Below are 24,752 nucleotides of genomic sequence, written 5' to 3' on the forward strand. Positions count from 1 at the left end.
TTCCAACTCAGGTCTACTCCAAAACCTTGCTGAGGCACCGCTTGGCTACCAGGTCAACAGAGCAGGCACAGTGCCATGGAAACACCCGTGCTCACAACATTGCTGTTTGCCTGGGAGCTCGTCCAGCGGGACTTTTCCTGACCAGACACAACCCTGCCTTGCTCGTGAAATACAGAGAGCTCTCAGACTATGATTTGGCACCAGGCGTATCCACCTGAACCGCTGTTATTTATGCGGCAACACAGCCGTGCTCGTCCTGCGCATGGGACGGGTATGCGAGATTGTAACCTGTGACAGGAATCCAGCCTTCTTTATGAGCCTGCCGGTTACTCAGTACATGCACAGCGCTCTGTAACAAAAATAGACATGCTGCCTACTGGTGGATCTTAAAAATATCAGGACACCCTTGGCGAGGGAGAAGTGTGTCCTGATGACCTTGAACGCAGTGCTCTCCCCTCCCAGGCACGGACCAACAGCCACCGGCAAAGAAACTCCCCTCCACCCCAGAAACAGCTGCATTTTTAGGGGCACAGGCTGCGGAGCGCTTGCGCGCCCTCAGGCCGGGCGGGGAGGGGGAGAGCTGGGCGCCCACACACGAGCACGAGGGATTACAGCGGATCTTCCTTCAAAACAGAGGCACGCACAACGCTCTCCCGGGGGGAGGCTGTCCCTCGGCTCCGGCCTTGCAGCGCTGCGGGAGCCTGCCGTCCCCCGCTCCTCAAGGCGTGGCCCGGTACGGCCGGTTGGGCAGGGCGGCGAGGCCTCAGCGCCGGGGCTGGGCCGGCGGGCGGGCGGGAGCGCCGCGCTCCCCGCGGCCCGCGGAGGGGACTCTCGGGACGGGAAGGCCGGCGCGGCGGGGGGCGGAGCGGCCCATCCTGCCGCCGAGCCCGGGGAGGGACCCCCGGCCCGCAGCCGCGCCGCCGGCGGACGGCGACCACCCTCGCAGCTTCCCGGGCAGCCAGGGTGGGTGTAGGACGGCGGGAGCGCCGGCCCCCGGGTGGAGGCGGAGCGCCAGGGCCCCGCAGGGACCGGGCGGAGGGGCCGTCTCCCCCTCCGCGGCGGGAGCGGAGTGCGGTGGCCCGGGGAGGGGGCGGGGAGGATGACTTCATGCCGCCGGAGCGCCGTGAATTTAGGAGCAGCAGCTGCCGCCGGCAGCGGCGGCGGGATGTGGGGGTGAAGCCGCAGCGGGAGCTGCCGCCGGCTGAGGGAGGGGCAGCGCCGAGCACCCCGTCCGCCGAGCCCAGCGGCTCCGGGCCAACGCTGCGGGAGGAACAGAAGGAAGGAGGGAGGGAGGAAGGAAGATGCGCTGAGCCGGTCGCTGGAAAGGTGAGCGGGGGCGGGCGGCGGGTTCTGCGGCGTTGCCCGCCCGCCCGCCCGCCCGCCCGGGGAGCGCGGGAAAGGCCGGGCCGGCGTCCCGGGAAACAGCCGCCGTGCCGCCTGCGCGCAGGCACGGTCTGGAGGGGCGCTCAGGCGCGTAGCTTGCTTTTCCTCCCGCGGTTCCCTCCAAAAGCAGCAAGGCGTCCCCCTCCGAAGTGCCACAGGGTTGCATTTTAGCTGTTGCTGCCGGGATGTGCGGCGGCTCCGCGCTCTGCTGAGCCGCCCGGGCTGCTTGCTTTCCCCTCGTCGGAAGAGATCCGCTGGCGTGGAGGGGGCATGCCGGCGGCGGCGCGGGGCGGGCGCGGAAGCGGGAAGGGCCGTGGGGCGCTGCGACAGGTGCAGCGCCGCGGTCCCCAGCCCGGCGGGCGCTCCTCGGGTGCCGGGGAAGACATCTTAGGGCAGAAGGGCTTCAGGGGAACAGAAGCAAAAGAGGATGTAATCTCGTTTACATGCCTGGATTTGGAAGTCGCCTCACAGGAAACTAAAGGGAGTGTAGAAGTTGGGAGTACTAGCCCTTGTACCAAAATGGATTCTCTTGACTTTTTCGGGGATTTCTGTTTGTCGAGGGTTTGTTTTTTTTTTTCCCCTTTTCCATTTTTTATCATTTAGCACAAGGTTTGGGACAAACAAAATAGCAGCAAAATTCAAATGCCTTTGTATGCTAAATGGAAGAATTAGTGAGTTGCTCTTCCACCACATCACTTTCAGAAGTGGGAGAACAAGAGTACGTGTAGCACTGTAGCTTGGCCATTGACACTGCACGTTGCTTTTGGTACGTGCACAGGTCTTCACATTATATATATGTGGCTTTTTGGAATTGAGTAGGAAGGGGAAATCTACCCAGCCTATGTCTCTGTCTGATACATTGGTGATTTTTGTTTTTCTTCGTTCTGCTCTAAAAAAGGTTGCTCTAAAGCAGGCATATCAATACAGGAGGCTAGGGTTGGCGTGCAGAGGCAGATCATTAAAATAGCACTATCTGTGTGTAGTAACGGTTAATGGCTCTATGTGGTTTGGTTTGGAAGCGAAAACAATGATTATGCCTCTGGGAAGGAAAGGAGAGGGTATTAATTGTCCTTAATGAAAAAAGGAAGCAGGTTATTGGAAGCTGAAGGTTATTTTATTCAATGTCTATTTACTTGTATGCTTATCTTAAAGGATCCTGTTATCCTATGCGTTTGCAGAGCAGCTCATGCGGTTGTGGGATCTCCAGTTGTGGTTGAAGCCTCTGGTCATGGTGCTAGAGTGATAAAAGTACTACTTAGGGAGGTAACAGGTAGTTGCTTGGTCTATTGTCATTATTTCTGGGAAGGTGTTTAAATATGTGTATCTGCCTCAGTACTGTTGCTGGATACAGAGAAGGCAAGTGATGGCTACAGAGACAAGAAATGGTTATAAAAGACAACTGAGGCATCACAAGGTTGAAACAGAGAGCGATGGGTGAATTGCAATGTCAGAAATTGGTTCAACAGCTAAATTTTTGCTCTGGAAAACAGTCATTAACTGTGGCCCCGTATAAACTTGTTCCTTTTAAGCATTTCGTGACACATTCAATGTATGCATTTCAAGCTAGAAAAAAATTCTTATGCCATCAAACCTGTATCTTTCATCTACCAAACATTTAGTTTGTTCCTGTAAAACACTTGGGACTCTTGAGTTAGGACATCTCTACTGTCTTTCCTTTCCTAGAAAAGAGCATGGCTGGCTGTGTTAGAGGCTGCAATGTTGTAGTTATTTGCTGATTTCTCTTCTAATTACCTTTGGCTGGAAAAAGAACCATGTAGCTGAATTCAGATACTTCTGGTGTTAGTCCACCCATTCTATATAAAGTCAACCTCCTCACTGAAGAGCGCAGCAAGTAATGGTTCCCCATTGTGGTGTTGTAAATACAGGGTAGTGTGAGTACTCGCTAATGCCGGCACAACATTATCACTGTAAATTTAGCTGCTTGTGCTTCCTGGCAAACCTAAATGTTTCAAAAGGCTGTTAGTTAACACTTCTTAAAGCTATGTGGTGGTGGGGATGAAGAGTAGTTGACCAAGAGCCGTACGTTATCATAGACATGAATGTACGTCTGATGGGTTTGACACTGAAAACTTGAATTGCTTTTGGCTTTATCTTGCATGTACTCCAAAGACAGGTGGTGTAATCATGTAAAATGCAAGTGTACATGTGTCCATAGAAAAAATGTGTATATATCAGTGTGAATTTAGTTCAGTGAATTTTAGTTCCAGAACTCCTTTTCCTCGTTCCCCTTACAGTAGCTTCCATACCTCTGCCAAGCAAAGGAAAGTATCTTTCTTGTGGCTGATCTGGGGCAATAGCTCCTCTGACTGGAAGAACAGTGTAGTTGGCCAGCTGGTTGGTGCCAGGCAGACTGGGTAGCAGCTGAGAGTTAGCTGCCTTTTCCTCAGAGAGTCTGCTATTTTGGAACTCTTCATCTGGGTTAGTTCTTCAAATTTGTAATAGCTTAATTATCTTTGAGATTTCTAGGCCACAGTCAGCCTTTGAACCAGCAGGTTTGTTTGACCAAATTTATGAGTAGGGGCCAGATGGGTGTGTTTGCATAAGGCTTATTTCCTTGGGAGAATAAACTGGAAAAGCCGGTGACCTTGAATGCACTTGAAGTTGCAGAGGTTTGATTTTACTTGTGGCCCTTTCCAAGGGCTGAAATGAAACAGTTCATTTAAACATTCTCATAATAAGAGAAAGTTATGTTAAAGCTGATGTTTCTAAGTGCTGTTTGAACTAACTGAAATAACCACATTCCAGAGCAAGCATGTAATTTTCCGGTTATGTTGTTGCTAGGCTTTGAGTTGGTTTATCTTCCCCAAATTAAGAATTCCTTAAAGGAAATCTCAAGCAGGGTGTGAGTGGACAGATATTATACAGTGAACTTAAGACCATGTACTGTAGCGTGTGCAAATAGTCAAAAGTATTCTACAAGTAATACCATCTTTTCTTTGGAAGAACAAAAGTATTGACACTTTCCAAATGCATGCCCTTGATGTGCAGTAGCTAACATTTCTAGGTGAGAGAAAATATCCATCTGAGAAACAAATGCCAGGCATAAACTTAAACTTTGCCTCCTACTATGCAGATGGATTTCATGTTGGACTCTTTAATTATTACCAATAGAAGGTCTTTACGTGAGTGGTCAGTAATTGCAAAGGTAGCAACTGTTAAGGAGAACTAAGAGTTTTATCTAATTACAATTTAATAGTGGTGGGAACAAGACAGATACTTGATTAGTAAGTCTTGAATACCAGATATGAAGGTAAGTCAGCACTTCACAACTCAGGTAGTGGGCCCCTAAGTTTATTATCTGAAGTAAGGAGGTAGAATTGCAGGCTTCATGTATGCTTCTTGCACAAACAAGCTGATTCAAGCCTTTCTTCTGATGAGGACTGCATGTGATGGCAACACAAACATGAATCCGTTTATATGTATTAATTTCATGATGCATTGAGAGACTAGTTTCAAGAAAGTCTTCATGTTGTATATTCTTACAAACTGACTCTATTAAAACAACATGATAAAAGAAAGGATCTCATTGTACAAGAACTCTATGCTTGTGGCATATATCCCTGTCTTTAAATTTAAACATGTTGGAGGAGAAAGTAACACAAAGTGGACTCTTTTGTAGGAAAGTTGGTGCAAATGTCCTGGCCAAATGCCAGATCAAATAATTTCATTTTTCTTCCTCTAATTCATACCATAGAACCAATAAGATATGAGAGTGTCCTTTGTCCTCCCTAACATACTGAAGATACGCTGCATTTCTGAGCTGGTTGAATTTCTGTGGTGGTAAAATGATTCCAGGGTATCTGTGCCCTTCTTCCTGAGTAAACCATGTATAAAACAGGAACTCTGCAGAAGAGCTGCAGTAGAAGAATTTCCATGTCAGCCAGGGTGTAGTTCTTCTAGTAGAATTTGTTTTACACTCTAAATTTTATTAAAGTGAATTTTAAAATTGGCTACATTGCTGTTCTTTGGCTTTACAGGATTTACGGGCAATTTAACCTGCCCTGTGTTCAGAAGTACTTTACAGCAACTGGCTGGTCTCTGCACAGTTATGCATCCCTTTCTGCACAGTGTCCCAGTGATTCATCAGACGTGATAGGCAAATGGTTCTAACTCCAACGTACAGTTTGTTTCTGTGACTTTTTTTTCCATCGTATCTTTGTTCTAGCAACTTTTCCAAAAGACACAAAAGTACATCAAAGTTATCTTGGCAGCTGTTAGCTAGCCTGTTAAATGTGCTGCAACTTTAATGAGATCATATACATCTTAATATATCTATATAATTATGTATATTATATAATATATATATATTTGCTAACTATTCACTCATTTGCCTTCTACCTCCTACAGAATTTCTACTTACACATATGGTGAGCACATAACTGTGGTGAAACGATCTCACCACCTGTTGTTTTAAAATAGCACAGATGCTTATTAATGGTCCTTCCATGACACTATTTATAGTACATGTTAAACCTCACTTAAAATACTGTGGATCATATTGGTAAAGGATATTATTACTTCAGCAGCAGTCTTAAATGGGTTCCTCTTCAGCATCTCTACTTGTTGATTGTTCATAGGTAGGACAGAGGCAAACGTCACAGAAGAGTCAAAGCTAGGATGCTTAATGAGAAACCTGTCAGTGAGTCCTGTACAAGGTGTTCTGTGAAGATGAGTGCTGCTATTTGGATAGCTGATCAACCCAAAGAACTGCAAAAAGTACGAATGCACTGATTCTCTACACTCAGTCTTGAGCTCAGCTGATGTGAACTCCTTCAGGCCAGCGCTCCAAAGCAGAGTAGGACAAGCAAATAATAGTAGAACTTGAGCCTTGATCAAAAGTGTCTCCTAATATTTTTTTTTTCATGGAAAAGTCTGTTCTAAACTAAATTTATGTAAACAAATATTTTATTTGTTCCCTGTTTTCTTTGTCCAATCTAATGAGTGATTTGGATTCTGAACTTTGCTTTTAGAAGAATTTCTAGAGTTCCACCTAAGATTTCTGGTCTTTACCAGAGATTAGAAGAGATAAGTGTCTAGATTTGTCTTTGATTTTTTTTTTTTTTTTGTCTAACCGAGTCACAGTAGAAATGAAAAATCCATTTCTACCTTGAAATCATATCCACAAGTGGACCAAGAAAAAATCTTGTGCTTAAGTAGCAGTTCACTATCATTCTCACTTCACTGAGGTGTAAATTTAAAAGGATGGTCTGGATAATCAGACTCTGCTACTTTCAAACTTCCCAAGGTGCTCGCTTTGAGGCACAAAAAGTTCTTGATATCTGCATGTTGTTAGTGAATTCCAAGAAGACAGTATTATACACTGCAAAGAATATATATTTTTTTTAAAAAAATAATTAATATTGTATCTTATTTAAGTTTAGCAAAAGGTCTTAGGAACTATTAGGATAAGTGTCTTTTTTTAAGTGACTTTTTAAAATGAGATACATATGGAGACATTTTTGTTTTCATGTGATGCATGACATTTGGCAATAATAGATTGAGTTTTGTGTAGCTAGTAAATTAAATAGTTGTTCACACTAGAATGGTGAGTGTCAGATGCTTGTTCAAACTATATAGATGGACAAAAACCTCTTATTCAGAAAAGCTGTGTGGCATATCTTTTATAGATCTAGCCTGTAAGAATATAAATCCGCTATTGAAATAAGACCACGGGCAAAATTTCAGTAAAGGATGTTTAGAGAAGAAATGCATAAATTAAATGGGGTAATGATCTTTGGATAGTCTCCCAGAGTTCAGTGCTCATCATTGATTACGAGTTCTGTGAGCTCAAAGAAACGCTTGCACTATTACGTGTAATCACAGGGGGTATCGTGTTCTCGCTGAATGTGTTCGGTTGATCTGATTTATATTCTCAGCCTCCACAGTATCCTTTAGCAGTTATATGATTCAGTGCATGTGGAGTGTAAGGAAGTCTCTTTGTTTTGCCTTAAAATTTGTTGCCTAATGATTTAATTGGGGACCCTTTTAATTGTCATGATGTGAGAAATGTTAAACAACTGTTTCCTTTTCAGTTTCTCACTAGTCATGATTTCACATATCATGTTTTCTTTTCCCTCAAGAACAGAGTCTTAGTCTATTTACTCTTTCTCCATATGTAGACTCTTCTATATCTGATTGATTCCTTCTCTTTTTTATATACTTCTGCAAATTTATTTCTCATGTGCAATGGTCAGAACTTAGGAACTCTGCTTAGTGGCATGATAACTTCTGTTTCTGTTCCATTCCTTTCCTAGTTTTTTTACTGTGCATATTTTTCCCAGTTATTAATTACATGTTTCATTTGGGCTGATCTCTTGTGTTCCTGTTAGGTTCATTTTCACTGTAGGATCAGTACAATAATGTGCTTGCAGTGAGACTGGAAAGAATTGGTGCCATTAGCAGGAGACGTAAAAGTTGATAGCTGGATATCAAAAATGTGCATTTTAAATGTAAGAAAGGACAAACTGTAGTGTGTAGCCTTATAGACCAAGAGAGCTTCAGTCATAAACCCTTCCTTTGTTTTGTGTTATTCTTGTTTTTAAAATAGTGGGATGATGGCAGCTTTACTGATCTGGGCTAATGTTTGTGAGCTCAGACATGGCAAGCAGAAAATAAAAGAGAATAGGATTTGTTAATGCATATAAGAATTGGAGCATATGAAAAAATTTCAGACTAAAAGGCAGGCACAACGTGAAGCACTTTTTTTTTTTTTTAATAGAAGCCTAAAAATAGACTGCTGCATTTTAAGTAACTGTTATTTGTAAGGTCTCATGGAGTTAAAGCGTGATAGCAGATGTGAATGGAGTATGCATGAATGTAGAAGCTGTATGACTTGAGAAAGACAGAGCTTATCAAAAGTGATTACAGCATGCCTTAAAAGCTGAAGGACACTGCAGCTTTTTGTCAATGAAGTAAGTCTATTTTATCATATATTTGTTCATACACAGGCTACTAAAGTTTACGTTCAGTTCTTAGACAAACACCAAAACCTTTTCCAAGCAGAATATTTACCCTGAATAGGGAGCGCTCTAAATTATTCTGGATAGCTAGAGGCCTTGTTGAACATTGCTTTGATGTGTTTATTTGCCTGCAGGGAGTTCAGGTGTTGATCTTCTGAATGGCAGCTACAATATTCTAAGGTAGTAAAGAATTGTTTAATGCCAGTGTCATTCACTCTGAGTGACAATGTGCAAAAATAATGCCACCACTGCTACAGTGTCCTTATAGAGTGTGATCGTTGTATCGATACCTAATGTGGTACTACTCGGACCTGACTGGGGCAATGGCAATATCATATTGAATTTTACAAAAGCAAACCCACCGATAAATGGAGAAAAACAGGTGCACAGCCTTCACCCATCCCCAACACACGCACAGAGCATCTCCAGAGCAAATGAAGTTTGAATGGGTATTTATAGAAGATGAACATGATAGCTATGCACCCGGAGGAATACAGATACTGTATAAGAAATCTAAGCATGTAACATCACTTCCTCACTGATCCTTTAGTATTCATTATATGTTCATGTAACAATAGGCTTTTAATATACAGAAAGCTAATAGTGGGGAATGATTTCATTAGCACATAAGGAAGGAACTGCACGAAGATATTTTGCATGGTATGGTGCATTAGCTAATTGTCACTCTAGAAGAAGATACTTTTCAGTTGTACCCCGCACGTTTAAGCAACTGCTGTACAGACCGAAGAGCAAGAAGAAACATTTCTGTTATCCTTTTTTTCTCAGATACTGGGGAAATATATTATTTATGTAGCACCTTTCATCATGGAAGACCTCAAAACACTTTACAGCGCTTCCGCTTTCATTGACAACATTTGCAAGTCAGAGATGAAAGCTGTTATTTCAACATTGTTTTCCCACAGTTGTAGAGCTGATAAGACTGCAGATCAGGGTGTTATTTATGCTAATCTCCAGAAAGGGGTACTGATTTCTGATGACTGCTGCAGCACACTAAACCATGCTATTTCCTTCCAGGCAGAAAATTCTTTCCTATCACTTTTGTGCCTTATAGAAGCAATTTTTGAAGGCCATTGATCCGTTACAGACTGCAGCTCTCCTTCTTAAGCAGTGTTTCTGGTGGGACAACACACTACGCAAATGTATTTTATGTAGGTTTACTAGGTTCTCCAAGTCCAGCCTTCGTTAGCATTTCTGTTCTTCCATCCTCTTCTAGCCTTTGTGGCCTGTCTAAGCCAGGCACTGCTACTCCTTTTGCAAGCTTTGCAAGTTGCTTTTTTTTTTTTCTTTTACTGAATTTTGTCAGTAAGTAAAATTTTTGAGCTTATAGTTGAGTCTCTCTTGGTAGCACAGTATTTTATAAATATGTATTCTTAACTATTCTCATACATTTGTTTGGAGACCAACAGATTGCATGCTTTAAACAAGTGCATATGATTTCTTTAAGCAAACTACAAGGCAGAATTCTAGAAAGAAGAAAATTTTAGCACTGTTCTAGCATCAGCAACCAAATGACTGTATCTTCCTGTGGTGGTATGTTGCATTAATTTCCTCCTGCAGTGGGAAGAAAAAGAGCCAAAAGCGTTCCAAGTTGCCCCTGCTTTCCAGCCTGTGTGATCTGAGCCAATTACTGAATGTTGTCTGTTCTTTGAGCCTTGAGCAGCACCTGAGCACCTCGTTTTGGTGTCTAGGCATGCTTTTGGCAAGTAAGCTCTTCTGTCCAGCTCCTCCTGAGAGGAGCAGTTGTCCATGTCTCCGCACTTAGTAGCAACTCATTACACTCTCAGGGCTGCTCCTTCAGCATCTTCTTTCTTAATTCTATTGTATGAACTTTGATGACAAGTATGGAGTTTTTGAGGGTGTTTTGTTTGTATGGAACAGGTATCAGCAGGATCATAGTTGCAGTCTTTGCTTAAGTTAAACAGTGTCTGGGAATACTGATGAGCACTGGAACAGTTTCATATATGACTATTGTACCAAAATCCTTGGCAACCGTTTTTGGCTTGTGTCAGCTTGTTATCCCAAACAAGTCCAAAACTTGGTCTGGGAATTGGTGTGGGTTAGGTGGCACTTCCACTAGGTAATCTGAATGTTGTTTAGAAAATAAATTCTCTTGCTAGAAGCCTTTTTACTTTACCTGACTTTCCTTTGGTGTGGTTGCTGCTGAGGCAGGCCTGGTTTTCAGCTAATTTGTCTGGCTTTTCTCTGAACTGATGAAAACAGTGGAAGCTTTCTGTGCATCCTATGAGGTCTGTCTTTCAACTGATGTTCCTTCTGTGACACTATTCTTGAACACTTACTTATCCAATTCTGCCATTTGTCCTGTTGAAGAGATTTCAACTTCCCACCCCCCTTTCTGAAGTATTTCTGTTCTGCTCAGAGAGCAGTAATTCCAGTGGAGTGTTCTAATTTTATTACTCTCTGAGCATATATGAAGGCCTTGTCAAGAAAGGCAGATACAAAGAAATAATTTGGAGTATCATGGCTTTCATAGTAACAGTAGTAGAGGCTTTCAATAGTTTTACTCTCTAGTGTGTTTATTCTGTGTTACAGTGTGATGTGAAATTCAAGAAAAGTTGTGGTTTAGCACCTCAGTTTTGTTGATTCTTGCTATATAATGGTAATTTATAAAAGTAATTAACGTTCTGATAACAGTGGCCAAAATACTAGGCTTTTATTATAAGGGTTGTCTCCCTTAAGAGGTTCTTGTGTTAAGTAAGGACATAGGTGCGGACAGGTTGGAAATGATAAAATAAATAGGAGTTAACTGTCAGCAGAAGAATGGGAGGGTGGATCTAGTGGGGTCTTTTAGTGTAAGTCAAATAAATATAGGACTTTAAAACTTCTTATTTGTATGTGCATACTGATGTTGATATATCAGTTGTTTGTGCAGTAGGTGGTTTTTTCCGTCCTCTTTCACACAAAGTGCCTTCTCCGTGGAACTAGTGAGTGTGAGACCAGTATAAGGGAAGTAGTTCCTTTTGTAAAGAGTAGTAATGGTGAAATTTGAGTAATCAAAAGGAAAGGTAGCTGTGATCTCTACTCTGAACTTTCCCTCTCCTTTCTCTTTTCTGCATGTGTATGTATGTGGGTGGTAGTCAGGTGCTCCTGTCTTATAGTTTGGGCATAAAGACTTCTTACAAACTAAGGAGCAAAGGCATCTATGGGTTTTTTGTTTTGTTTTTCTTTTAGGTTCCTACTTTTATACCCAACTAACCAGCTCATTTAAAGCTAAAATCCTACACTTGGCATGGAGGCTGTTTATATTCAACCCAGCTGATATATCACTAAATGAAAAAGTATTCAGGGAAGCATGAAAAGATTCAGTAGGATTAAATAGCAAAACATAAGGGTTTATTCCATGCCAGAGCAGCCTTTGAAAGTTAAAAGCAAGCTAAAGAAAGAGGCATTGATTATGGGAAGTTAACATGTAAAATGGGAATCCGAAGAGAAGATTCTTCAAATCCTTTCAGCTACTGAAAGCATTGAATCAGAGGTCTTCAGTTTACAAGTGGTCAAGTATAAAAAGAGAGAGAAAAGAAGCCTATTAAGGATGGAGTAAAGAAAAATTGTTGAAGTGGCTGTTATGTACCTTCCCATAATCAGATGTCTGTGAAAGGGGTCTCTTCTCTCCTACCCTTGAGTGTGGTGTTAGACATATTTGATTAGAATTGTTGGTTATTTAAGGTGGCATGGATGACATCTGAGAGTGAGACATAGACGAAGTCAGTATCCATGTGCTTCTATAAATAAAGAAGACTGCATGCAAGGCCTTGCTGAATGCTGGCTTGTCTGTTAACTGAAAGGGCTAACTATTCACAAGTTTAATCCAAGTCTTCTTCCTTCAAGCCCTTTATTGTTCAAAACCTAACCAAAGCAGAACACAGGCTACGTTCTCTTTGTGTCTCTCCTTCCTTATTTACTGACTGATCAAGAGCTTCATATAGAACTTAATGAAAACACATTCTGGCGTTTGTAGTCACTTGCATGGTTTCACCTGTGAAATCAGCACACGACTGTACCCGACAATAACCAGATACTCCTGAAGGACCCTTTGTTGTCCTCTGAAAATCCTTTTGTCTCTGAACACAAGAGGAATAAACCAAGACTGGAGAAGCTCTGAAATGCCAAGCCAAGTGCCTCACCATCTGCACTTGGATCATCCACAGTGCACCTACTTGGACTGTGCACAAGTACACGTCCTTTCCATGGAAACTGGAATGGTGATGCAGAGAATGGGAATGCCTAGGTCTTATCCTGACATTTAATCATGACAAGTCTGCAAAGTACTCGTGAAACATGCGACTTCAATGCAACCAGGGTCTCCTTTTTGGTCTCACTGACTGGCATGTTTCCCTGCTTTTTTTGGAGTTTCTTCTCATCTCAAAATGACAGAAGCTACTCTACTACCTGCACTGAGCAATATTCCAGCCCCTTTATTTGCTGGAGCAGCTCCAGCAGGATCTATCAGACAGTGTGGCTTAGCCCTAGTCTTCTGAGGAAAATATCTATTTTGGCAAGTAATTTCTATTTCCACAATTGGTTGGAAGAGAATGTGCTTTGTTCTTTCGCGTATATCTGAAGCAGAAGGAAAAGTACATTATTAACACATGAGCCTTGTCTCAACATGCAAACGTTCTGCCAGGTGCTTTGAGGGAGCTAAAATGGCTTTACTTCAAGTAACCCATTTCAGAAAGTAAGTTGTTTACCAACTTAACATTTGTAGTCTTCACTATTTGAAGTGCCTTTGTGACAAGATACTTCATATAATAACAAATAATTTTGACTCCTTCCTCAAGCTTCTTAAGACTTAAGCAAGAAAGAATTTTTGTCTTCACAGGAAACTTTTCTGCAAGCCTTTGAGTAAGTCCATTTATTTCTGAGGAACTTGTATGGCATCCTTCTCATCTTCTAATGACATCTGTGATCAATTTACTAGTCTGTTTCTGTAACTATGCTTATATAAGCTACCAAAAAGAGTGTTATTTGTTTGTCCCACATTGTTGGGTACAACTTGCTCAAAAAAACCCAATAGTGCCACCCAAATTTAAATTAAACTGTCTACCATTCCTTCTTCCACGCTCCTGTGCTCTTCACTTGAATATTTTGGAATAGCAAGGAAATTACAGCAGTCAAAAGAAAGCTAATATGTCTTTTATCAAAAAGGATAAATATAATGACTTAGTTACCAAGGTCTATTGATCTGATATGAATCCTGGGCAAAACAGTAGAAAAAGCGATATACTTTTCACTTACAGATTTGAAGGACAGGATTATAATTAGTGCAGATCACTGATGGTTAATGAAAAAAGATCCTGTCAAAGAGACCTTGACGTGCTGGCTTTATATATTTCGGAGGTTACACACTCGGCTTAATAGTATATTTTATTCTGTAAAAAATGAAGTTAATGCTATTTTGTGCCTGCCAACTCAAACCTCTTGTATGTTACCTGTAGGTTTCCTAGTTAGTTCTAGATGCCAGGCAGCATGGTGGTAGATAGTTACAGCAGAACTGATGATGTATTAAGTTCACACCTATGTCTTACCCATTGGAACTAATTTGTACCTGTCTCACAGGTGTGATGAATGTCTTCCCAGCAAGATCATGGTGGTGTTTAGATCAGTACTGGCCCAGACTGTAAGCAGCTGCTTCTGGATTCACTGTGATAAGATTTCTAAAAGATGGAGTAGTTAAGAGTTTTACCTGCTCAGAAAATACTGATGAGTATCTCGGTCTGTCATCAGATAGATACCTGTTGTCAAATATCTGGTTTTTCCTTTCTTGGTCAGTTTCTGTAATGATCTGCAATATTTGTGGGCGTTGCCTTATCTTTCTCCTCCCTGACCTCCCCCCACACCAGGAAAGAAAAGCAAGGGGAAAGTTTTTCTGAAAGTAGAAACAGAATTTAGAAGCGATCTAACAAGTTGTGAATATCTGGAGAGCTACATGATTTCATACAGCTTCCGTATTTTACCAATAGAAAAATTTGTTTTCCTATTGATACCTTACGTTGACACACAAACGTTCAATCTTTCTCTTAAAATAAAACTTTGAAACCGAAGAAATGCAAATTAAGTTTACTTGTTCAGAAGTGTTGGTAGTCAGAATGTTTAAATATAGCAACTTTGTCTACAGTACCCTAAAATACCCCTTCATAAGGCTAAGCGTGTTTGTTAGATGAATTCAAAGACAGCACGAAGAGGAATAAGAGTTCTTGCAGGTCATCTTAAAAACCTGTATAACTAGTGCTGTTTTGGCTGTTTGTAGATAATGCATCTGTCTTTATTCATTGCAAATTTATGTATTAAATCCACCAGAATAATCACCTTCGTGCTGGAAAACTATGAAACTGTTGAAACACTGGAACTGGGCATTTCTGTTTCTTTCCACATGACTCATCACTTTGTTTGCCTCGTTTAAATGTTTTACACTTCATTAATTCCTTGTGATTACATTGTGTTGTCTTGGTTCTTTCTACTTTGTTTGTACTGGACAATACAAACTTTGTTTTGTCTTGTCTTTTTACATTTTGAATTTTGCCACAGAATCTTCTCCATTACAGCTCCTTGTTCCATCTGCAGCAGGGTAAGATTCTTCCAGACATCAGCATGTTGCCTAAAAATCAAGAGGGGGGCTTAATGTCACATTATCTTCCTACTTCTCTTGTAGTAGATATAATGAAGACTTGACTGCTGTGAAAACAGAAGACTGCCAGCTGTGCCATACACATGTTATCTAGTAGGATGAAAAGAACCTCTTGTATAAGTTGCTGCCAGAGGATGCTGTCTGGATCATCCAAATTAATTATTGAAAATGGCATGTGAAGCACAAGATGAAGAAATGTGAAAAAAGGTCACCAATTATAATGAATAAGGTCTTCTGAGGAGTCTCTGAGAACCAGCTTTTAAAAAATACAAAACAACAACAAAAAAAACACCCTAATTTCTAAACTACTTGTTTTTCAGTGCTGTGGTCAGAACTCCATATGACAGTTGCCTTTGTTAGAACCCTTTGTCTTCAGCCTCTAGCAGTTCCAGCTCCCTCTGTTCTTCTACCACTCCCCTTTCTTTTTGTTTTCACTCAAAGGACAGATGAAGGTCAGCTCTGTGCTCTGGACCATATGTCTGAGTGATTGCTTCATACTATACATCTATTGCTTTTTTCCCAGCTTCTTTTACAAATTCATAGTTCAAAAACAACTCAAAGGCTTTAAAAGTTCATAAATGCAATATATTAATGAGGAAACCTCACTGCAAAAATGCATTATGATGTCATTTTTTCCAGATGCTAACAGATGAAATGTCTTACTACTTCTTTATTTTACTCCTTCAAAAACTGATTTTTAAATATGATCCTATTTCAATGCCTGCTTGCTGTGGGTATTCCTAAGGCTTTCTCTTGTGTGCCATTTTATAACAGAAATCATCATCCTGCCTTCTGTACCATGCTACCCGGCCTGTAGATAAGATGTACCTGTAAGACTTTATTAGATAGAATATGTGTATGTGTTAGTAGGAAAATAGATAGCAGTGCTTCGCTTTCAGCTATCACCAAGCTCAAGGCCAAAGAATGTGTGTTCTTGCAAATTTAGGAGTTAAATATGCAAATCTTTATCTTCTCTTGAGAAATTAAATATTTTGAACTGTATGGGTAGAATCTGATGAGAATTCAACCAGTGAAATTCTCCAGTAAAGTTAATTAAAGCTGGTATCCTGAGAATGCTTTGCATTAATTTTGTATCAGATTATAATTCTACTTTCTCTAACCTTAATTAATAAAATTTTTAATGGTTACTAAATCTGTAGCACTGTCTTGGGCTTAAAGAATATCAAGAGGAATGTTTCTAATTGAATACTGGGATCTGGGGAGGGGAGGAGTAGATATCGGTCCCTTTTTCCAAAGGGGAAATAGACTCTGAAGTCTGAGCAGGGGGAAGAGAAAGAGGTAAAGGGCAGGTTGTCCTTCAGGACAAGAAACGGCAGCAGACGGCAAACAGCTAAGTAATTAACAGGTCTCTCCAGAAGAGAAGGTGGCCTTTACTGTGCCTAATTACACAGACTGTAATTTAAAACACCGTCTTGATCTCACAGTTGGATCTTTCAGTGCCTGGTTCATTCAGGCAGTCTGCTTAAGTTTTAGGCCTGTGAGCAGATATCTAGGTAGTTTTTGCCTGAGGCCACAAGCTGAGAGGACAGATTGTGTTATGAAGAGTTAGCACTCTCATCCTTTGTGGATTAGTGTTGTAGATTAATCCTTTGTAGATTAATGGCTTTGGCCCGTAATGTTAACATTTTGAATTGTACCACGATACAAAGGAGTATCAACTTTAGACTAAACCTGGGCTGTTATCCTCCAGAAAATAGAGACCTAAAATCTGATTTTATAAACTCCATGCAGATGTGTGATTAAAAAGAAAATAGTTAATTGTGTTATATATCGGGAACAAGCAGGTCTAGAATAAGCCAAACTAATGTCAGGGAATCATCTTGCCAAGACTCAGTTGTGTGTCTGAAGTTGAGGGCTATATTTCACCTATGATATGGTGATAGTGACAACTTTTTAAACTCATTAATCATGGATTAAACAATGTCTCTGTCAACCAGTACCCTTTGCTTCTACAGTGCTTTTAATGAGACTGGGCTCTTGAGCCAAGAAAATAACTGGGAACTACATGTACCTTTTAGGAGACTGAATTCAAGACTGTAATCTTTCCTATTTTACTTAAAAACTGTGAGCATCTAGAATGGCTGGCCAGACTTTTTCTGCATGTGTACCATCTTGTCTCTCACCTAAGACTGTTTATGATCTGGTAACTAGGATTTGTAGTGAGTTTAGGATCAGAGAGTGAGGCAGCAGTGTGCTATTGCAGTCATTTGGACCCCTGGGTGCAAAATGGATACTGACGTACCAACTCAAGTTCAGTGGAGGCTACCAAAACCATTATGAGGCTGGAGCATATGATGTGGTATGATATGATGAACTCTGTTCTACACAGAGAAGACACTGCAGGAGGTTTCACTGCACTACCCAAGGAAGGGTTATGGAGATGACGTAGGCTTTTCTTAGAATCATAGAATGGTTTAGGTTGGAAGGGACCTTTACAGGTCATCTAGCCCAGCCTGTCTGCAGTAAGCAGGGACAGCTTCAACTAGATCAGGTTGCTCAGAGCCCTGTCCAACCTGACCTTGAAAGTTTCCAGGGATGGGGCATCCACAACCTCTCCGGTGAAACAGTGGAACAGGTTGCCCACCCTCATCATAAAAATTTTTTTCCTTATATCCAGTCTAAATCTACCCTCCTTTAGTTTAAAACTATTATCCCTTGTCCTGTCACAATAGACTTGCTAAAGAGACTGCCCCCATCCTTCCTGTAGTCCCCTTTTAAGTACTGGAAGGCTGCAGTAAGGTCTCCCCGTAGCCTTCTCTTATCCAGGCTGAACAACCCCAATGCTCTCAGCCTGTCCTCATTGGAGAGGTGCTCCATTCCTTGGATCATTTTTATGGGCCTCTTTTGGACCCACTCCAACAGGTCCATGTCCTTCCTGTACTGATGGCTCCAGAGCTGGACGCAGCACTCCAGATGGGGCCTCACCAGAGCGGAGTAGAGGGGCAGAATCACCTCCCTCGACCTGCTGGCCACACGTCTTTTGATGCAGCCCAGGATATGGTTGACCTGGGCTGCAAGTGCACATTGTTGGCTCATGTCCAGCTTTTCATTCACCAGTACCCCGCAGTCCTCCTCTGCAGGGCTGCTCTCAATCCCTTCATTCCCAAGCCTGTATTGATACCAGGGATTGCCCTGACCCAGGTGCAAGACCTTGCACTTGGAGGTGTAAAACAGAAGAGTAGGAAGCAATGGTCACAAGTTGCAATGAGAGAAATTCCAACTGCGTGAAAGAGAAATCTTTCACTGCAACAATGGTTTAGCACTGGTACGGGTTGTCAAAAGTGCCTGGGGGATCTCCATCCTCAGAGATACTCAGTATTTCTTTGAAGTCCCTGAGCAACCAGGCTGAAGTTGAAGATGGCCTAGCTTTGAGCAAGCGGTTATTGGACTTGATGGCCTCCAGGTGTCCCTTTCAGCCAAAGTTTTTTCTGTGATTCAAAGAGATCTGTTGATTAAGTAGGCATGCCTGTACAGACCTAACAGTCCTGACACAGGGTCTGAGTTTAACTTAATATCTCTGTGTGGAGGTAGGGAAGAAGAGACTCTTGTTGCTCATCTTCCATATAATGGTCTCATGTCAAGGAAGGAGGAGACCTGGACTCAGCCTCAAGGAACCTGAAGTTATGTCCAAGCAGAGGACAGAATCACCAGTGTAATGGGTAGGTTGAAACTGGTTTATTGTGTACAAGCATAATTGCTTTCCTTCTTGTCCTGTGCCTTTTCACAGACAAATGATGCCTGACTCTGTAAACTTATGATTTGTACGCTGAAAAACAGGAAGCTTCCACTTCTGGATTGTGCTCCTTAGATTATTTTTTGTTGTTTTTAATTGGCTCTGGAGTAAAATATATGAACAGTTCTGGAATTCCTTCTAGCTCTAGCTATTATGCACGAGACTAGCTTTTCTGTCATTCAACGCTTATTTCACAGGAATAAGCTGATCTAAGATCATGCAAAAGACAGCTTCAGTTAGACCTGCCTCACAGAAAGTGTGCAGATGCAGCAGAACAGTACTGAAGTGCCAAGACGATATGGTTCTCAAACTTCCAGATGAGGAGCAGAGCTATGGCAAGCTGGTATTCAGAACCTGTAAGACATGACCACAGTGTTCTTTGTAAAGAGATTGCTTCTCTTATGCTGCCACGCGAACTGAAATCTCACTAAGACAATGAGAAGCAAACCAAATAAGCAGTTCCATATTTAGTTGTTGAGTTTGTCATTGTTTAATGTACCTTAATCTGGTGCAGAAGAACACAGATATGTGACAACAGGCATTGCAAACTAAACTTATCCTTCTATCAAACCCACCCACATAGAAGATATTCAAGAAAAGCTCCATCACATGCTGAAATCTGTGAAATCTCAGGCAGCCCTGGGAAGTAAATGAATTTAAATTAGTAAATGTATATCATTCAGACTGTATTTGTGTGGGACAAGAAACAACAGCAATGAAGCAAAGAGTGTAGAAGTTCATGACTCTTGGTTTTTTTTTTTGTGGTGGGTTATTTTTTTATTGTGAATGTTGCTAACACTGTTCTAGGAGGCTTTGTAGCTTTGTCTCCTGATGTGTATTCACTTCCAACAACTGCCAAAGTCTTTTTGCACGGGCTTGTTAAGGAAAGCTAGTGAATAAATACGTGTTCTGGATAGAAAAAGCACCTCCCCCTCCCCCCCCTTCAGAATCAGAAGAGATAGTATCTTTTCCAGCATTGTTCCTAGTGGCTTAACAGAAAGTAATCACTTTACACAGAGTACTGTTTTTTTGTCTAATCATCCTGCACTGTTATAGTTTATACTTCACTTTTACCTATTTATAATTCATGCTTTCTTATAACACAACTAGCATAGGATTATAGCTACTAAATTCTGTACTGGGCTATTAGGTGTTAACCATGATCAACACACTATTTTTGAGACTTCTTCACAGTAAATAGAAATAGCCTTGCAACATAGCATGTTTTTGCCTCTGTTTTAAGGAAAAAGATATTTAGCCTTATAATAGTATACTGAGAGTAATTTTTCTTAATGAAGCACATGAGCTGACTTAAAGCTATTTATTCTTCTAGATGTACCTAATCAGCCCTTTGTTTCTAAGAATGAACCTTCTTTTTATCTAATATCAGGCATGGCTCTGTCTCTGGAGCTCTTCTACCCTGTTATTGTTGTTTTAGCGTGACCAAGATTAATAGGAAGAATGCAGAAGAACGAACTCAATATGAAGCTGAAAGAGCAAAAATTTTCTGAGTCGTAAGGTTTAGCTCTGAAATACTTGATGATTACTGTTGTAGTATCTGAAAGACATAATGCTGCTTCGTAAAAACTTTATGTGGTAACATTAGAGCTCACTGGAGTATTTGATTACGTGCTTAATAATCAGACTAAAACAGTTTGCCTTTGGCAATGTAATCACCATCTCTATTTAATCAAATTAGAAGTGGTGGTGTGGTTTGTTTTGTCTAGCTTATCTGGGGGCTTTTTGTGTGGTGGTATTTTTGGTTTTGTTTCTTTTTTCTTCAAGTTACCATTTAACTGGAAAGCTGACTGAAAAAATGTTTCAAATAAGCTTCACTGGGTAAGAAGCATTTGTTTGGTGTTGTGTGTGATGAGTGGGAGAGGTGCAGTTGTGTTTTCCCTGGGAGTGTGGGCATTTTGTTTGTTTGTTTTTTAAAAATTAACAAACCCCTCCTCTTTCTGCTTATATTACTAAGGTGAATATGATGTCTGCTTTTCTCTGTGCTACTGTTGCTGTCACGAGGATGGCATAGCCCTTCATTTTAATCCTGTCTTCAAATAATATCCTCTTTCAGTTGTCAGGCGTGGAGAATCTGAACACCTTTACATACTTTCTGCAGTCCAGTTGCATGTTTTTTAAGAAAAAGTTGTTTGGGTTTTTTTAATCCTTTTGTGTTTATTTTTTGTGGGGCAAATTTGATAAAGTTTCTTTTTACTTTCTGTTGAGCCCATTAGCTTTGGTAGTCCCTTCAGCAGTATACCAAGGTATGGCAAACAGGAGAATAACTCACTTAAAAATAGCTTTAATGGACCTAAGAATCATCATGTTATATAATGCAATGTATGTGGGGTTTCAGGCAAATAGCCAAATTCTCTTTGACTTTACAGATAAGTTTGGCATACAAGTCAAATGGCTAAAAGATTTGTAGTGATTCCCAAAAAGTACCTTGGCACATATAGATCACTGCTGTCTGGATACAAGTGTGTTATTCCAGTAATGACATCATGCAAAATAGCTCTGTGGAAAGGAGGGGACACGTGTCAAGACATGTGGATTCAGCAGTGCTTCACACAGAAGTGAAGTGCCTAGAGTGTGTGAGTCTTCATCCAAAGGTCAGCTCTGGGGAAATAGTTTTCTGTTTCAATTAGCCTTCCAGATTATTGATTTTCATTTTTCTTTCAGTGTTTCGCATGTTTAAACTTTTAAAAAAGGTTTCTAATTAATAATAGAATTGAGTTAAAATTTTCATTTATTTTAATATTTGAGTAATATTTCAATAATATTTGAATAATCCCTGTAGGTGGCTGAGCAAGAAGAGTGGCAAGATACAAAAGGGGGAGAATATTGCTTGATTCTGAAAGCAATACTTAAAGATATTTCTGACAAAGGGTTAACAAGCAAATTGCTTAAGGGGAGGACGAACATTTTGGAAAGAAAGATTTAACATAGAAAGACACCAAGGCTGAGCAGGGTATAGTTAAGATCTTTCTCACCTGAATGTTATTTCACCCAGACTGTGCTGAAAAGCTTTTCTGAAATTAAGATACATCTTGTCTTTCCATTTTTAGTTCAGCTCTGATTTCATTGGAGTCTGTGTTGAAAACAAGTATGGAATATTATCTGTTTTGCAAATATCAGTACTATTTGTTTGAAAACAATGGTGCTGTTTCTGTTTGATCATGAAGAGGCTGTAGGTATAAGCTATGTAGTAGCATTGGAAAATTTTGTTCAAGGTAAGGTTAGAAAAGATCTTTTTTGGTGGTTGGGATGACAACTTTCAAAGACATTGCAGTAGAAGTTAAAATCTACTTACCAAAAGGTTGCCTATGAAGCACATGTTCAGTGAAGCTTTTAATCCAGTGTAAATAGTCATGTTAGAAAATGTGGGCATTAATTGCCTCGTAATAGAAAGAAAAACATCTTTGTCTCCTCCTCCCTCCCTTTCTTCCCTTAATGTTTTTTACAGTGTGGGTGAATTTCTGACTCAGCTGAAATCAGTGGGGTTTTGTCATCAATTCCAGGTCTTGAAGCTTGCGCTATATTTTCAAGTTTCTCGGGTGTTATCCTACATTTCAACATTACATTAAGTCAAATTTTCAGAAAATAAGAGGCCTGGGCTTGCTAGGTTTTTTTCACTACTTATCCCAAGATACTTTTTAAAAATGTTGGCTCTTTACTAATTTCTGGAGCATTATGTCCTCGTATCTCATACGGGTCACATGAAACTGAAAATATCTTTCTCTACATACAGAGTTCCTTCACCCAGACTTGCCATGTTACTTGCATGTGGGCAAATGTCATCTTTTTACCTATTATTCTTGGATTATTTACTCAAACAAGCTAATCAATGCTTAGAGTTAACCCACAAGCAAACGTGTCACCTCTTGCAACATGCTTGCATCATTGGCACTTCTTGCTCTTCTAAGAGGCATTAATTCAACTGAATAATGTGGTGTGATCTTGAAAAAACTTGTCATTTTGTTTCTACAGTGAACGCTTTCATGGAAGTAGCCTATAGGCTTGAAAAGCTGGTATATACTCCTCCTCTACCTTTCTTAGTACAGAAACCTAAAAATGTCAAAGCTAATCCCATGTTTAAGTTATTTAAAATAACAGAGAAAAGATTCCTTGGCGTCCCATGTAAAACAAGGGCTTCAGTCTTGGGGAAAAACACACTGCTTCTGGTGTCCATAAAAGTCATGGCTACAATGATCATGATCTTTGAGAGCACTGAGATTTTCTTGGTCTGTGATGGTAAAGACTGGCAAGTAGAGAATAGGGCCTATTATCTATCTCTCATGGTATCAACATACTGGCCACGCAGCAGCCTTCCTTCGAGACTGCTTCATATCAGCTGTGAGTTATCGGGGACGTGTAAGGGATGAGATCATCATGTGCCTGTGACTTCCCAGTCTGAAGTGAAAGAAACTGACAGAAGAGCAGTCTCAGCAATTAGTGAAGTTTAAGGAAGACACTGGAAAGCATAGTAAGTGCTTCTCATGGCCATTTATATCCACTTAGTATCTTGTGACGAATCTCAATCATATTGATGGGTATACTGGATGTTGGTGTCCAGGTGTTGGCAGTGAGGTGTCGGCAGGGGTGGCCTCTGTGAGGGAAGGCCAGGGCTGCCCCATGATGGACACAGCTGGTTCCAGTCAGCTGCATGGACCCACTGCAGGGCCCAGCTCAGCCCAGCAGCCAAGACAGTGGTGCCTCTGGGAAAACATATTTAAGAAAGGGCAAAAATACTGCCACACGGGTAGAGGAGGAAGAAACAAAAAGAGTGAGAAACAGCAGAGGGAACACAAAGGTTGAAGAAGAACAAGGAGGAGGAAGAGGAGGTGGTGTTCCAGGCACTAGAACAGGAATTCCTGTGTGGTCTGTGGAGGACACCACAGTGGAGCAGGTATTTTCCTGCCAGTATGTGCCACACTAGAGCTGCCTGATATTTTATGAAAGGACTGCACCCTGAGGGGAGTCCACGCTGGAGCCCATGGGAAGGACCCATGCTGCAGCAGGGGAGAAGTGTGAGGAGGGAGAAGCAGGAGACAGGAACTGGTATGGACTGACCTGACTGCACCCTCCCATTCCCCATCCCCCTGGGCTGCTGGGTGGTGGGGAGGAGGTAGAGCAGTGAGGAGTAAAGCTGAGCCTGGGGAAAAGTGGGGAGTGGAGGGAAGGTGTTGTTTTGTGTTTGTTTCCCACTATCCAAACCTAACTTAATTGGCAGTAAATTAATTTTCCCCAAGTAGAGCGTGTTTTGCCAGTGCTCGTAATTGGTAACAGATTTCCCTGTCTTTATCTCAACCCACTGGCTCTTTCATCTTATTTTCTCCCCCAGTCATGTTGAGGAGGGGGAGTGAGCGAGCAGCTGTCTGGGCATCTGGTGGGCAGCCAAGGTCAACCCACAGGTGATTCTTTAAAGCTAATAGTTTTAGCTTTTATTAAAGCTAAATTATTTTATTTATGAAAGAAAACTTTTTAAAATAGACAAATATTTGGAATATGAGGCAGTTCTTATACAGCTTATAGAAAATCTACTAAACTCACGGACTGTACTGGTAAGTATGTCTAGATAGAAGCACTTATGCAGATGGAGTGAATATTTAACGGTACCCATCTCAGCAGGTATGTCTACGTATATTTACACGGATGGATGAGGCAATTTTTGAAGTTCCCTGACCCTGAACGCTCAAACTGTTGTGTAAGAAACTTTCCTGGTATCTACTAATTTTCTCTGGTATTATGGTCCTTCCCATGTTCATCAAGGTTCAAAGGTGGACAGTTTATTTGGGATGGGGTAGAGGCTTACAGCTAGCTGTCAGCATCCCAAAATCTTTGCCAGGAGGAGTAACGGCTATAAAGGAGGTTTCTTTCTCTTCTTTGCTGGGAGGCACTTGGTGTTGATTGTTTCTTCCTGCTCAGCTTTAGAGTCTACTTGGGTTTATTTTTACACACTTTCTTACCA

The 24,752-nt window shown here is 41.3% G+C and overlaps 1 protein-coding gene across 3 annotated transcripts in view; it reads left to right on the forward strand.

The window, feature by feature from the left end:
- Positions 1–571: 571 nt before the first annotated feature.
- The window catches only part of PKIA (cAMP-dependent protein kinase inhibitor alpha), a 45,029-nt gene continuing 20,848 nt past the window's right edge, over positions 572–24,752 (forward strand). The window contains exon 1 of one of the 3 annotated variants that reach the window (XM_075085283.1): positions 572–733. Coding sequence is in view for 1 of the 3 variants with exons in the window: in XM_075085284.1 (XP_074941385.1) it covers positions 1,108–1,326 (219 nt within the window). In the remaining 2 variants the exon portion in view is untranslated. Of the gene's footprint in view, positions 734–850; positions 964–1,031; positions 1,327–24,752 lie in introns of those variants that run through there. The other 2 variants (XM_075085285.1, XM_075085284.1) reach the window with 2 other exon arrangements.

Source organism: Phalacrocorax aristotelis, chromosome 2 (assembly GCF_949628215.1).
Source record: "Phalacrocorax aristotelis chromosome 2, bGulAri2.1, whole genome shotgun sequence".
NCBI classification, from domain to species: Eukaryota; Metazoa; Chordata; class Aves; order Suliformes; family Phalacrocoracidae; genus Phalacrocorax; species Phalacrocorax aristotelis.